This window comes from Rhipicephalus microplus, chromosome 1 (genome assembly GCF_043290135.1).
Source record: "Rhipicephalus microplus isolate Deutch F79 chromosome 1, USDA_Rmic, whole genome shotgun sequence".
Lineage (NCBI taxonomy): Eukaryota > Metazoa > Arthropoda > Arachnida > Ixodida > Ixodidae > Rhipicephalus > Rhipicephalus microplus.
Window position 1 is genome coordinate 158,972,128 of NC_134700.1, and position 13,495 is coordinate 158,985,622.

At 48.1% G+C, this 13,495-nt stretch overlaps 1 protein-coding gene across 2 annotated transcripts in view; it reads left to right on the top strand.

Moving 5' to 3' along the window:
- Nucleotides 1–13,495, top strand: part of LOC119178325 (uncharacterized) — a 115,995-nt gene that overhangs the window by 83,983 nt on the left and 18,517 nt on the right. For both annotated transcript variants that reach the window (XM_037429512.2, XM_075887550.1), the window contains exon 7: nt 2,871–2,983. In XM_037429512.2, the coding sequence (XP_037285409.2) occupies nt 2,871–2,983 (113 nt within the window). The remainder of the gene's footprint in view (nt 1–2,870; nt 2,984–13,495) is intronic.

Consider the following 13,495-nt stretch of genomic DNA (forward strand, 5'->3'; position numbering starts at 1 on the left):
CAGTCTAGCGGGAATCAATGATCGCAAAGACCGGTTGGGAATTATTGTAGTTTATTAACTCTTTCGACAATGCTGAGAGAAACTAGGTCCCACTGACACGGTGGTACTGGAAGAACTAAGCATCTGCACAGGATTGAAAAGGCCTCCTTCAATGGCAGGAAACATGCTTTCTTGCGTATTGACAGCGCTGATCGTCACGTTGAAGTACGTCTCCTTGAAGTACTTTGTGGCGGCACACTTGCTGTTTTCCTTGGCCAAATTCATAACAACGAGCTTCCATTTTGCCATATATATAATTACTGCAGCACATCGCAAGGAAACCATCAAAACGCGTCGGCCAGATGGCGAAACTTAAACTTCCAAAATTGACCAAGCGTGCGTTGTAGCGCATACACAGAGAACGAGGGGAATAGTTGGAGCACCAGGCCCTCAAACGCCCCCGATGCAAAAACTCGTCCGTGCCATGACGTGAACGTACATTCTCGCTATTATCGCAGTGGTAGAGATTGGGAGATAGGGAAGGCAAACGCTCGAGCAGTTCCAGCGACCCATCAGCTGGTTCGTGTTCGAGAGCGGTATTCTAGAGACCCCAGTTCGGGGAAGTCCTCGGAAGCAGCGACTTCGCACTGGCAGCCTGTTTGACTGCACCATGTATACGAAAGGTCCAAAGGTGCGCGGACCAATGAGCTGGCTCGGGCGGGTCGAGGAGCGCGAAATATGCAGTTAATATTTTTTTATTCTGAAAAGCTGGCAAAGTACTAGGGGTGCGCAGATTATGCGAGGGCGTAAATTATGCTTGAGAATATGGTATTCACACAAGCCTAGAAATTACCCTGCCAGTATTTGATATGTGGGATTTAATGTCCCAAAATCACCATATGATTATGAGAGACGTCGTAGTGGAGGGCTCCGGAAATTTCGACCACCTGGGGATTTTTAACGTGCACCCAAATGTGAGCACACGGGCCTACAACATTACCACTTCCATCGGAAATGCAGCCGCCACAGCTGGGATTCGATCCCGTGACCTGCGGGTCAGCAGCCGAGTACCTTAGCCACTAGACCATTGGGGAGGGGGGCTACCCTGTAAGTAGGGTAGTTACCTACGATTGGCACCCGGTTCTCCCACAGTGGCATAGGCATTATGTTAGCGGGTACGTTGTTACAACATTTCATACCTTTTTATTTGAACAGCCTTTGTACTCTGACTTGCATGTTGACAAATGTCAAGTTAGTACACACTCCTGTGGTCATGCAGCATGTCAGCTTTATCAAGAAAGTGGTAAAGCTCTTGAAACTACCAATATTTACTTCCTTTTTTTAATACTCCATCGTCTAGCAAAACAGGATTTCACGTTTCTCGTGCTGCGTGTGGTCTCTTGTGCCCTAGAAAGAAAATTGGCCCGAATCTACACGTTACGCTGTAAATGTCGTCGAAAGACGATAGTCTTGCGTCTGGAGAGAGTGAACAAAATGTTTGATGTTCTGCGTGAGAAATTCGGTGAATGGTATTCTGAAGGCGCTGCGTTAGAGTGCCTCGAGCGTGTAGCGGAGGCGAACAAGCGCATCTAGGCACGTTAGACACGAGCACCATCTGGCAGTTGTCTTTGAAAACGAAGGTGTGGGTGACGGCAGAGAAAGATGCGCGCCAGTCTCGGAGGTAATAATGTGTAGAATGCAAAGCGACGGGCAGGTGCCACCACCGTGTCATCGTAGCAAAGCGTTGGAAACACCTTCTGGGGCATCGCGTTGCACTGTGAGCACAGTGCGATAAATGCTACAGTCTTTAGAGTTACTTGTGTGTGCCTCTTCTAATATAAAGGCAGACATACAAAACATACACGTGTTTTTATGGCGCCTCAGATATGTGCAATATTTGCTTTTTTAATTGACAATCGCACAACTATGAACGCTAAGCTTTGAGCAATATTGGTGGACGCTGCGGATGGGGTTGGCTGTTTTGTGCCGTTTGAGGTATCGTTAGGGCAGACAAAGAGACAAATGTACAGACAGACAGACAGACCAAAATTTTTTCATCGAAGGTCCCCAAGAAAGACTATCGTGTTTAATTACAGAGTATTTCTTGTACTTTTTGTGGAGTAAGCCAGCTAGCAAAGTTATACAGTAAGCATAGCTTGCCAGTATAATTGCCAGTAGCTTGCCAGTAGCTTGCCATAGCAGAATGGAAGATGTTCACTGTGCCAAGATACTGAGTGAGTAACGTTAGCATGGGCAGTTTTTTGAACACAGCTGACTAGTGCAAGGGATCAGAAAAGCGTTTTGCGAGTCCGTTTCATTTGCGACGCTGGTCCTGAGCCAAAGGTGAAGAAAATGAGTTCTTTCACCGGACTATTGGGTTGTGTGGCTGCAAGAGCACTTGTGCCATCTCTTGAACTTTAGGAACACTGTGCGACTATGTGCGAAAAGCTATATAAGACTATGTCGACCTTGGTTTGGCGATCGTTTTGCAGGGATGTGAGTGTTATGCAAAGAAAAACAGGCTCAGGGGATGCTAGATACACTCCAAAAAAAAGGGTATTTGGGAAGTGTTTCTGCGAGACAACAATATTTGTCATCTACTCTGAGTACTTTCCTCACGTTATCACCACGGTTCCGGTAGTTCGGGGTTACGAAAACGGCGCGTGCATCATTGATGTGACATAGCATTCTTGATGGGACAGTGGCCAGCGTCAGGTTTTCAAGAAAGGAAACGCGAGCAAGTCAGATGACGATTTTAGTTGTGTAGCAGAAACACTCCCCGAATAGTCAATTTTTTTTCAGAGTGTAGTGCATAGTAATGCAAGTGTCTCTGTGTTTGCCATTAGTGATCGCTCGTTCAATGCCTTCTTCCGCCGTCATTATCCTCGCAGCCCACCACAGATCCATGTGCCACTATGGAGGTGCAACCCAGCCGGACGATGCTTCCAGGTGCTTTCCTGGCACTAGCAGCAGCCCTAATCTCAGCGGAGGGTTCCTTGATCAGGTCGGTTCATTAGATGTCTTGCTGCCTGGTTAAGAAATAATTGCCTGAAATTCATGACATTTATCGCCTAATGCAACCCTAGAATTGTGCAGCATTTCCTCCTGGAAGTTGTATGTATACAAGCTTTCCTTAAACGGTGCGCATTCCGGAATGATGCCACAACCTGGGTAACTGGTAGCCCCGCGGATTGAAGAACATTCCTCAGTGCTTGTGTGGGACCTGTTGAACCTCGTTAGTATGTTTTTGCTTAGTACGATTTCCCGGCTCTTACGCTCGCAATCCCGAAAATGCAATTAACCCGAGTCAGATCATATGATTCGGATCATACGTTTTCCCAGATCGTACGTTAATCTTCCAACTTTTTTTGCTTCGCCGGAAATGTATGAACGAGATTCTACTGTACTTCTTTAGTCATAAAACGGATCGGCTGGTGCACTGTGGTCTCCTGGGCAGGGCCTATTCAGAATTTGTAATTTCTATCAGACTATAGTTGTTTATGCTTGATGTTGAAGTCTAGTGGTAGTGTGTGTGTATATATATATATACACACACGGAGCAGAAACCTGGAGACTTACAAAGAGGGTTCAGCTTAAATTGAGGACGACGCAGCGAGCAATGGAAAGGAAAATGGTAGGTGTAACCTTAAGAGACAAGAAGAGAGCAGAGTGGATTAGGGAACAAACGGGGGTTAAGGATATCATAGCTGAAATCAAGAAGAAGAAATGGACATGGGCAGGGCATGTAGCGCGTAGACAGGATAACCACTGGTCATTAAGGGTAACTGACTGGATTCCCAGAGAAGGGAAGCGGGTTAGGGGGAGACAGAAGGTTAGGTGGGCAGATGAGATTAAGAAGTTTGCGGGTATAAATTGGCAGCAGCAAGCACAGGACCGGGTTAACTGGCGGAACATGGGAGAGGCCTTTGTCCTGCAGTGGACGTAGTCAGGCTGATGATGATGATGACATATATATATATATATATATATATATATATGTATATATGTATATATATATGTATATATATATATGTGTATATATATATATATATATATATGTATATATGTATATATATATGTATATATATATATGTGTATATATATATGTGTGTATATATATATGTGTATATATATATATATATATATGACGTATGAAGGTCGCGATTGTTGGTAGAAGCTGAGAAGGAAGAAGCGCAGAAAGGAATAAACATGGCGTATGAGCCAGGTCATGTCTGCCATTCATCATAGCGTCACACGAGTCGACAGGACGATGACCTGGCCACCACTCATCAACCTCACATCATTCACGAAGCCACCTGCAGTACGCCTCAACTGAATATCGACCACAGAAGAGGTGATCTCAGGCGCATTCAGTTACCAGCACCATGACAGAACCATCGACTGACCTCGACATCCGCAAGTACACCGGATCAGCGGACGACGGACCCGTACAGGACTGGTTCAACCTATTTGAGCTCCACGCCGCCGCTGCATCCTGGTCGGAACGGGAGATGATCACGAACTTCACTGACTACATCTCCGGTGAGGCATTTAAGTTTTACCTCATCCACATCTTTGAGAACGATGAGTCATGGCAAAAAGTCAAAGAGGAGATGATTACCCGTTTTAACGACTATGACCAAGACCCACTCATTGCCAACCATCTAGAGACAACCGCACACTATTGTGAATTTCCTAAGCAGTCCTCAATCATTCGAAAGCCCAGCGCGAATCGACAACTGCCTCAAGACGAAGTGGCACATGAGTTTATTTACAGAAGGCCATGCGTATATTGGGAAAAAATCAACTGCCAAGCGCGCCTCCCTTCTGCGCGAAAGTCGGCATTTCCGAAATCGTCGCTTCAGCATATGACACGAGACGTTGCTCAACCACCTGATGCCCTTCACTCTTCGTCTCGCATACGTGGTCCACCACCTGGGTTTTCGTCACGCGGTTCTTCAAGCGCTCCTAACGCTCACCACTTGCCTTATAAGGACGCCCTATTCATGGCAGATGACCTGGCGCATCGGAAAAATACCCTGTCAAGCCATTCTTCTTCCGTACGATTTCATGTATCACCGTCCGGTACACACACCCCCGAGAGTCGAAACAAAACAGAAGGCTCAAACGCATCGAACGTCGCACGCTACCAGGCGCAAGAACCACTCGCAGTGAACAGCGAAAAAGAAACCCCTGAAGAGCTTCCTGTCATTTCTACGGCACAGCAGACTTGCCAAAATCTGCAGTTCAAACCTAGTAATGCCATGTCACCTGTGGTGCCCACATGCAGAGCTCACCAATTCATGAATCGAACGAATTCAGAAGTACATGAGACATCAAACCTTGTACACAGTTGTCTTTCGGAAGCGTGCGTAATGAACCACGTCACCGAAGCCTCTGAAGAGCCTGCTAGCAATGATGACGCATTACCAACTATGCCCGACAAGCAAGACACCGATTCACCAAGCATCAGCTGTCGACAGGACACGTCAAACACCGAAGGAAATGAATACCCCATTCCGGAAGGGGTGCCACTACAGCCATCTCTTGAGCAGCCTCAGGAAAGCAAGCAAAGCCAAGTTCATAAACCCATGCTACAACGAGAGAGACTGCAACGAGGGCATCGACGAACGCAAACTTCAAAGGAAGCACGCTCCCAACTTGAACGACTTAAAAAATTAAGAACTTTGATCCAATGGCCATTTCAAGAAAAAAGACGTTTCCGGATGAAGGAACATCACCACAGGAGCTTTCTGCGCCAGCGAGTACACAGGCAACACCATGGAAAACGCCCATTAATACGTGGAGCAACTTCTTGCACGCCACCAGCACACAGGCATTTAGCCGTCACCATCTCTCAAAAAGCACGCATACTAGATACAATGCATCTGTCACAGCCACGACTCAGAATCCAACGCATTAGACATCCAACCTTCCAACGCTACAAGGACTCCCAACCTTGTTCGTTTTTCGCTATTATCCAGGCTGTGTCATCATCATTTCCAACGTCGAATGCATGGTTATGCTCTCCAGAACGCAACAGCCAACCTCGCCCACCTGAGGTCTTCTAGATGTCACTGGACTGCCTTTCCTGTGAATGTTTTTGTGCAAGTGCATGGAACTGCCGTGTTACATGGAACTACTCTATTTTGTGATATTTTTTCCCATGATGAGACACCACTTGTTCATGCTTCATAGTTTGTAGCTCGCGCATTCTTTCGGGGGAAGGGGGAATCATGTGACGTATGAAGGTCGCGATTGTTGGTAGAAGCTGAGAAGGAAGAAGCGCAAAAAGAAATAAACATGGCGTATGAGCCAGGTCATGTCTGCCATTCATCATAGCGTCACATATATATATATATATATTTCAGTCCGCGTTACAATAAATGCGGACTGAAAGAACGAGGAAGAAGAAGAGATCGGATGCTCTCGAGCGATGGTGATTCGTCAGTGACGGTAGAGCGCTGACATTTTGCAGTGTAAGTAAACCCATCACATCCGTAACAGCTTTGGTGGAGGTGCTGGGTAACTTGCCATCCTGGACCCCGCAGCAGAAGTTCTTCGAAGAAGCAGTCGCTTAGCTGGCCTACCCCCGGACAACATCAGCATGAATGACGACACAGCAATCCCATTGACGTACTGCGCTGCTGCATCCACCAGTGCCACCGACACGGCACAAGGTGGCCGTCGACCTCGACAACCAGACTACTGGGCACCTGAGCCACGAATTTTCTCAGGTAAAACTGATGAAGACGTGGACGCTTGGCTAAAACACTTCGACAGAGTGAGCCGCTACTACGAATGGGGCGCACCGGCGAAGCTCGTGATCGTAGTATTCTTCCTTGCCGGGACAGCCTTGCTTTGGTTTGAGAACCATGAACATGTCCTCGCCACTTGGGATATATTTGTTAAGGAACTAAAAGCCTGCTTTGGAGACACGAGTTCCATGAAAAAGAAAGCTGAGCAAACGCTGTCACGTAGGGCTCAGTTGCCTGGCGAGACGTGCATAACCTACATTGAAGAAGTATTGAAGCTTTGTGGGATTGTCAACGCAAATATGTCTGACGAAGACAAAGTCGGTCATTTGTTGAAAGGCATCGCCGAGGACGTGTACAATTTTTTGATAACAAAAGAAAACTTGAACGCTCCTTCGATTTTCAGGCAGCAGTGTCGTGCATTCGAGGCGTTGAAGACCCGGAGAATTGTACCCAAGTTCGGGCGCTTGGACAACGTTCCCACTGTCGCAAGTATGGACGTCGCCACCTGCGAACACATTCCCTTCCTCGTACGTCGGGTAGTTCGAGAAGAGCTCGTACGACTTCAAGCAGGTGACGTTCACCACCAATGCTCCTTTGCCGCGTGCCCCGAACCACCTCCCTACTAGATGCAAGAGCGCCATGTCGAAAACCGACCACGCACAGAAACTGCAGATTTTACTCCGCGGCTTCCGTTTTCCCTGACGGGTCTTGGCCACCACCGGATGTCATTATCTCGACGTGCCGCTGCGGACCTCCGACCGTCGTCAACCAGGCCTCTACCAGAAGACTACTATGCGTCATCACAAAATGTTTCTGCAGAGCACGACCCGTCTCCGCGTACTTCTGCCATCTCTGCTCCTGCTAATGTAAGCTGACAAGTCCCCGTTTGCTACACATGTGGTCTCCCAGGGCATATTTCGCGCTTCTGTCCCAGACGGCCGCCTGCACCGCCACGTTTTTCGACGTATCCGGCTCGTATGTATGAAACGCCTGTGCCGCCACGTTTTTCGACGCACCCGCCTCGTATGCACGAAACCTGGACCTCTCAGCCGGCCGACCACCGTCCCCGACAGCAATGGCCTAACGAATTTCGCAGCGAGTCCCCCGCCTCCGAGCGAAGCCCGACGCCGCCTCCGACACGGTCCTGCCGCTCGCCGTCTCCGCGTCGTCGGTCACCTTCCCCGCATCAGCTGGGAAACTAACTGGTGCGACCGATGAAGGTGCGGTCGCGGGATGGTCAGTTTCGCCAATTCCTCCTTCTGCTGTGATGTTGATGAACAAAGTGCGTGTGTGTATAGACGGTGTAGATACTCTTGCTCTTGTAGACACTGGTGCTGCTGTTTCGGTTATGAGCCTTCGTTTCAAACATCGTTTCTTGGGTCACAAAGTTATGTTCGCGTGGAATCGTAAAGAAACTTTTCGTGGAGTTGGAGGCGAAGCGTTATGCCCTGTTGGTATTTGTTCAGTTGTACTCACGATTGGTGGACGAAATTTCCGAGTTGAATTCACTGTACTGGCTCGTGCAACTCATGACGTCATTTTAGGGATAGACCTCCTTCATGAATGCGGCGCTACGCTTGACTGTGGAACTGGAGAGATTCTTCTACAAAGTACGTTGTCCGCTGCAATAGTTGACGATTTTCCGACTCTGCCCATCGATACTCTTTCGTTGTCTGAAGATGTGACGATCCCTGGTCGGACAGCAGTGTTTGTACCCGTATGCTCTTCTCATGTCCGCTCAGGACCCTGCACTGGACTTGTGGAGCCTGATCATGCAAACGCCATCAAAAAGAATGTGTTGGTCCCACGGTCTGTCCTTACAGCCATCGACGGACATGCTTGCTTGTGGGCACTCAACGCAGCCTCATAGCCTGTTGTTCTACCAGCCGGATTCAAACTGGGAACGTTCGAGGAGCAGACCACAATTGACGTCAGAATGGTCTCAGAGTCTCCAGCCATCAGTCAGACTGTGCCCAACTACTCAGCCGAGGTTAAACGTATGATCAATAAGTCGTTGCCTTCTTCCGAGCAGAATGTCCTTGAGGAGGTACTTACACGCTACGCGGGAGTCTTTGATTTCGCTCAAAACAAGCGTTGTTCCATGTTGCCCGAATCCTGTATGCACCACCGCATCAACACGGGAAATGCTACACCGATACGCCAGAAACCCTATCGCGTACCCCCGTCAGAGAGGCAAGTGATCGCCGATCAGGTCAACGACATGCTGCAGAAAGGCGTTATTTAAGAGTCAAGCAGTCCCTGGGCCGCTCCTGTTATATTGGTAAAAAATAAAGACAACTCTTGGCAATTTTGTGTAGACTACCGCCGTCTCACCGCCGTCACAAAGAAAGACGTGTATCTGCTACCACGCATCGACGATGCTGTTGATTGTCTGCACTCGGCCGCATACTTTTCGTCCGTCGACCTAAGGTCTGGATACTGGCAAATACCAATGCGTCCGCCTGACAAAGGGAAGACTGCTTTTGTCACGCCTGATGGGTTATTTGAATTCAACATTATGCTGTTTGGCTATGCAATGCCCCAGCTACGTTCGAGCGATTCATGGACTCTATCCTTCGCTGTCTCAAATGGGAGATATGTATGTGTTATCTCGATGATGAAATTATTTTTGGCAAGACATTCCATGAGCACAACCATCGGCTTAGCGTTGTTCTAGATAGCGTCAAACAAGCTGGTCTCGTTTTAAACGCAAAGAAGTGTCATTTTGGCGAGCGTCAAGCCCTTGTGCTTGGATATCTAGTCGACAGGGATGGTATACGACCAGACCCGCACAAAATCAGTGCTGTCCGAGACTTCAAGCAACCGACGTCTGTGAAGGATCTCCGTAGCTTCGTGGGCCTGTGTTCTTATTTTCGTCGGTTTATCAAAGACTTCGCCCAGCTTGCTCATCCCCTGACAGAGTTGCTCCGCAAAAACGCCCCACTCCGATGGACCGTTGAGTGTGAGGCTGCTTTCGAGCAGCTGAAGTATTTGCTTACTTCCGGGCTCCTCTTGCGCCATTTCGACCCGGAGGCACTCACGGAACTGCATACAGATGCTAGTGGTATCGGTGTTGGTGCCGTGCTAGTTCAATATCACGACAGTCGCCACAAGTCATACTTTGACTAAGGCGGAGAGGAATTACACGGTCACTGAACTGGAATGTCTTCCAGTTGTTTTCGCCGTCCAAAAGTTCAGACCTTATTTGTACGGCCAACAGTTCAAGATCGTCACAGATCATCATTCGCTTTGTTGGCTTGTCGGACTACGTGACCCAGCTGGTCGGTTGGCTTGCTGGGCCTTACGGCTTCAAGAATATAATTATTCTGTGACCTATAAGAGCGGTTGATGTCACGCAGATGCCGACTGCTTATCTCGTCTTCCATCTCCGACTGTGGATGTTGATGATGCTGATTTCGACAACTACCTGGCCGCAATCTCATCCAACTTCCCAAATTTGGACGTCTTCCGTCACGAATAACAGCGTGACCCTTCGCTGAAACCAATGATTGATGTGGCTCGTAGCTCTAAACGCGCCACGCCCTTCGTGATTCATGACGCCCTACTATATCGCAAGAATTACTCCAGCCATGGTTCCACACTACTCCTCGTCGTGCCAGAATGCCTGCGTCTTGCGGTATTCCAAGCCTTGCACGATGACATCACGTCTGGGCACCTTGGATTTGCCCGAACGCTTCACCGTGTCCGACAACGTTTTTACTGGCCTCGACTCTGGAAGACCACCAAGCACTACGTCGCAAGTTGTGATGTCTGCCAATGGCACAAACAACCTACCACACCATTGGCCGGCCCACTGCAGCCGGTTAAGCCACCGACATCATCATTCGAAAAAGTCGGCATAGATTTACTGGGCCCTTTCCCCAAGTCTACCACCGGCCGCCGCTGGATTATTGTGTGCGTAGATTACCTGACGCAGTATACTGAAACAATGGCGGTTGGTTCAGCCACATCATCTGATGTGTCATGGTTTCTTCTACACTCGATCATACTTCGTCACGGGGCCCCTCGTGTGGTGATAAGTGATCGCGGCTGACAGTTTACCGCTGACGTTGTCGAAGAGTTGCTACGGCTTTGTGGGTGTCAGTATCGCCATTCCACGCCATACCACCCTCAGACCAACGTCCTCACTGAGTGAACCAATCCTACCATCATCAACATGCTTTCAATGTACGTCGCAGCGGATCACAAGAACTGGGATGCCGTATTACCTTTTGTTACATACGCCTTTAATACCGCGAAACAGGAATTCTTGGGTTATACGCCTTTCTTTCTTCTCTATGCTCGTCATCCCTAAAGTTTCCTTGACACCATACTTCCTTTATCGACGAACGAAAACGCCTGTGTCGTGCCTACTTTGTGTCGCGCCGAAAAAGCTCGTCTACTTGCTCGGCTCCGAACTCTTTCCGCCCACGCTTGCGCGAAAGACCATTACGTTGAAAACACCCGCCCGTGACTTTCGCTACAGGTGATTTGGTCTGGCTGTGGACCCCCGTTCGAAAGAAGGGACTTTGCCAGAAGTTTCTTTCTAAGTACTCAGGACCATTCGTCATTACTCAGTGCCTAAGTAACATCACTTACGCTGTTGCGAAAGTGACAGCTCAGAACCAACGTTCGCGCAAGACGCAAATTGTGTGTTCACATTGCCCGATTGAAGCCCTACAACAACCGATCGCTTCTACTCGCTCGGTGAGCTTTGTCTGGCCCGGAGGGAAATGTAACGCGGACTGAAAGAGCGAGGAAGTAGAAGAGATCGGACGCTCTCGAGTGATGGTGATTCGGCAGTGACGGTAGAGCGCTGACATTTTGCAGTGTAAATAAACCCATCACATCCGTAACAATATATATATATGTGTGTGTGTGTGTGTGTGTGTGTGTGTGTGTGTGTGTGTGCGTGTGTGTGTGTGTGTGACATATGAAGCCATGGTAGGAGAAGCATATGAGAAAGAAGTTAGAATGGAAGGAACATGGTGTATGAGCCACGCTACATCTCCGACATCTAGCGTCACACAAGTCGACAGGTTGAAGACCTCGCAGCCACTTCATCAACCGGCCATCATCATCAAAAGACTTCAGCAAGACGCAGTGACCAAACGTGGACCACAGAAGTGCATCCCCACTCAACACCGGGACAAGCATCATGACGGAACCATCAGCTGACCTTCCCATTCCCAAGTACACTGGAGAAGCGGACGATGGACCCGTGCAGGACTGGTTCGACCTATGCGAGCTCCACGCTACCGCTGCACCTTGGTCGGAATGGGAGATAGCCATCAATTTCATTGACTACATCTATGGTGAGGCTTTCAAATTCTACCTCACTCATATCTCCGAAAACGACGAATCTTGAAAAAAATATTAGAGAAGAAATGATCATCCGATTAAAAAATTACGATGAATATTTGCATACAACCCATCTTAGTTGTCACAACGAGCAGCAGTTTTCACACATTGGAACACCCAGTGCACCATACTCACCGTCTCGCACACTTGGCCCACCACCTGGTTTTCTGTCATTTCGTCGTTCGATTGCTCACAACGCCCACCTCATGCCTCGCACGCTCGCTGCGGTTAATATGGAGCTGAGAAAATTGGAAGGTAATCAGCCAGGCCCTGGCCCTTCTGTGCAGATGCATGTGTCAGAACAGCTCAACTAATTAGTTACTCAGAAAGAGAAAAATTTCTGATTGGAATCTGACCAAAACACGTCTGCTGTGTTGGCACCATCTGGTGCACAGACACCTGAAAGTCCAAACAGCACAAAAGGCTCAGTAGCATCAGTTCTTGCACATTACCAGTTGCCAAAAGCGTCCGTGAGGAAAGACATCACAGAAGCATTTGAAAGGCTTTCTAGCAAAGATGGCACACTACCAAGCAAGCACGACAAGCAAGTCAACAACTCACCGTGCACCAGCTACCTACTGGACACATCAATTATTAGAGCAGAAAATGAACGCCATGTTCCAAAAGCGGCTCCACTTACGCAATATCCTGAGAAACATACGCAAGTTCAGCACAGGCAAGTCGACCAGCTTTCACTATTACAACTGATCCTCCGTCAAGAACGACAACCAACTAAAACTTCGTCGGAAACACAATCGCAGTTAAAAGCACGACGTTACAAAGCAAGCCCATTAAAGCAAAGACGAACACAAGACGTGAGGCATCTTCACATGAAGGATCGTCACGAGAAAAGCATTCTGCGCAAGAAATCAGAACTACGTCTTCAATTACAGCACTAACACCTCAGCAAACACCGAAAAAGATAAGAAGTCACCAGTTCCTCCCCACAAAGATTAAGACGCCATCTTATCAGCATACGACAACGAGAATGCGCTCATGAAAGACAGTGACGCCTACAAAGACACAGCTACTGAACCTGCAAGACCTTCCAACATCATCCAGTCTTTACAAGCATGCAAGCTGTTCCATCAGCGATTACTACGCTCAGGACATGCTGTCCTGAACATAACAGCCAGCCATGCCTACCAGAGTTCTCGTTCATATCTTCGTACTGCTACCCTCTCCTGTGAATTTTTTTTCTGTGTGCGCCAGTTTACGAAACGGCCTTGTGCCATGGAAATGTTGCGTGTTTTAACATTTTCTGCTTATAAGACTCTGCTTCTTCATGTTTTTTTTTGCTTGTAACACTAGAATTCTTTTGGGGGGAGGGGAATTATGTGACGTATGAAGCCATGATAAGAGAAGCGAGAATGCAATATATATATATATATATATAT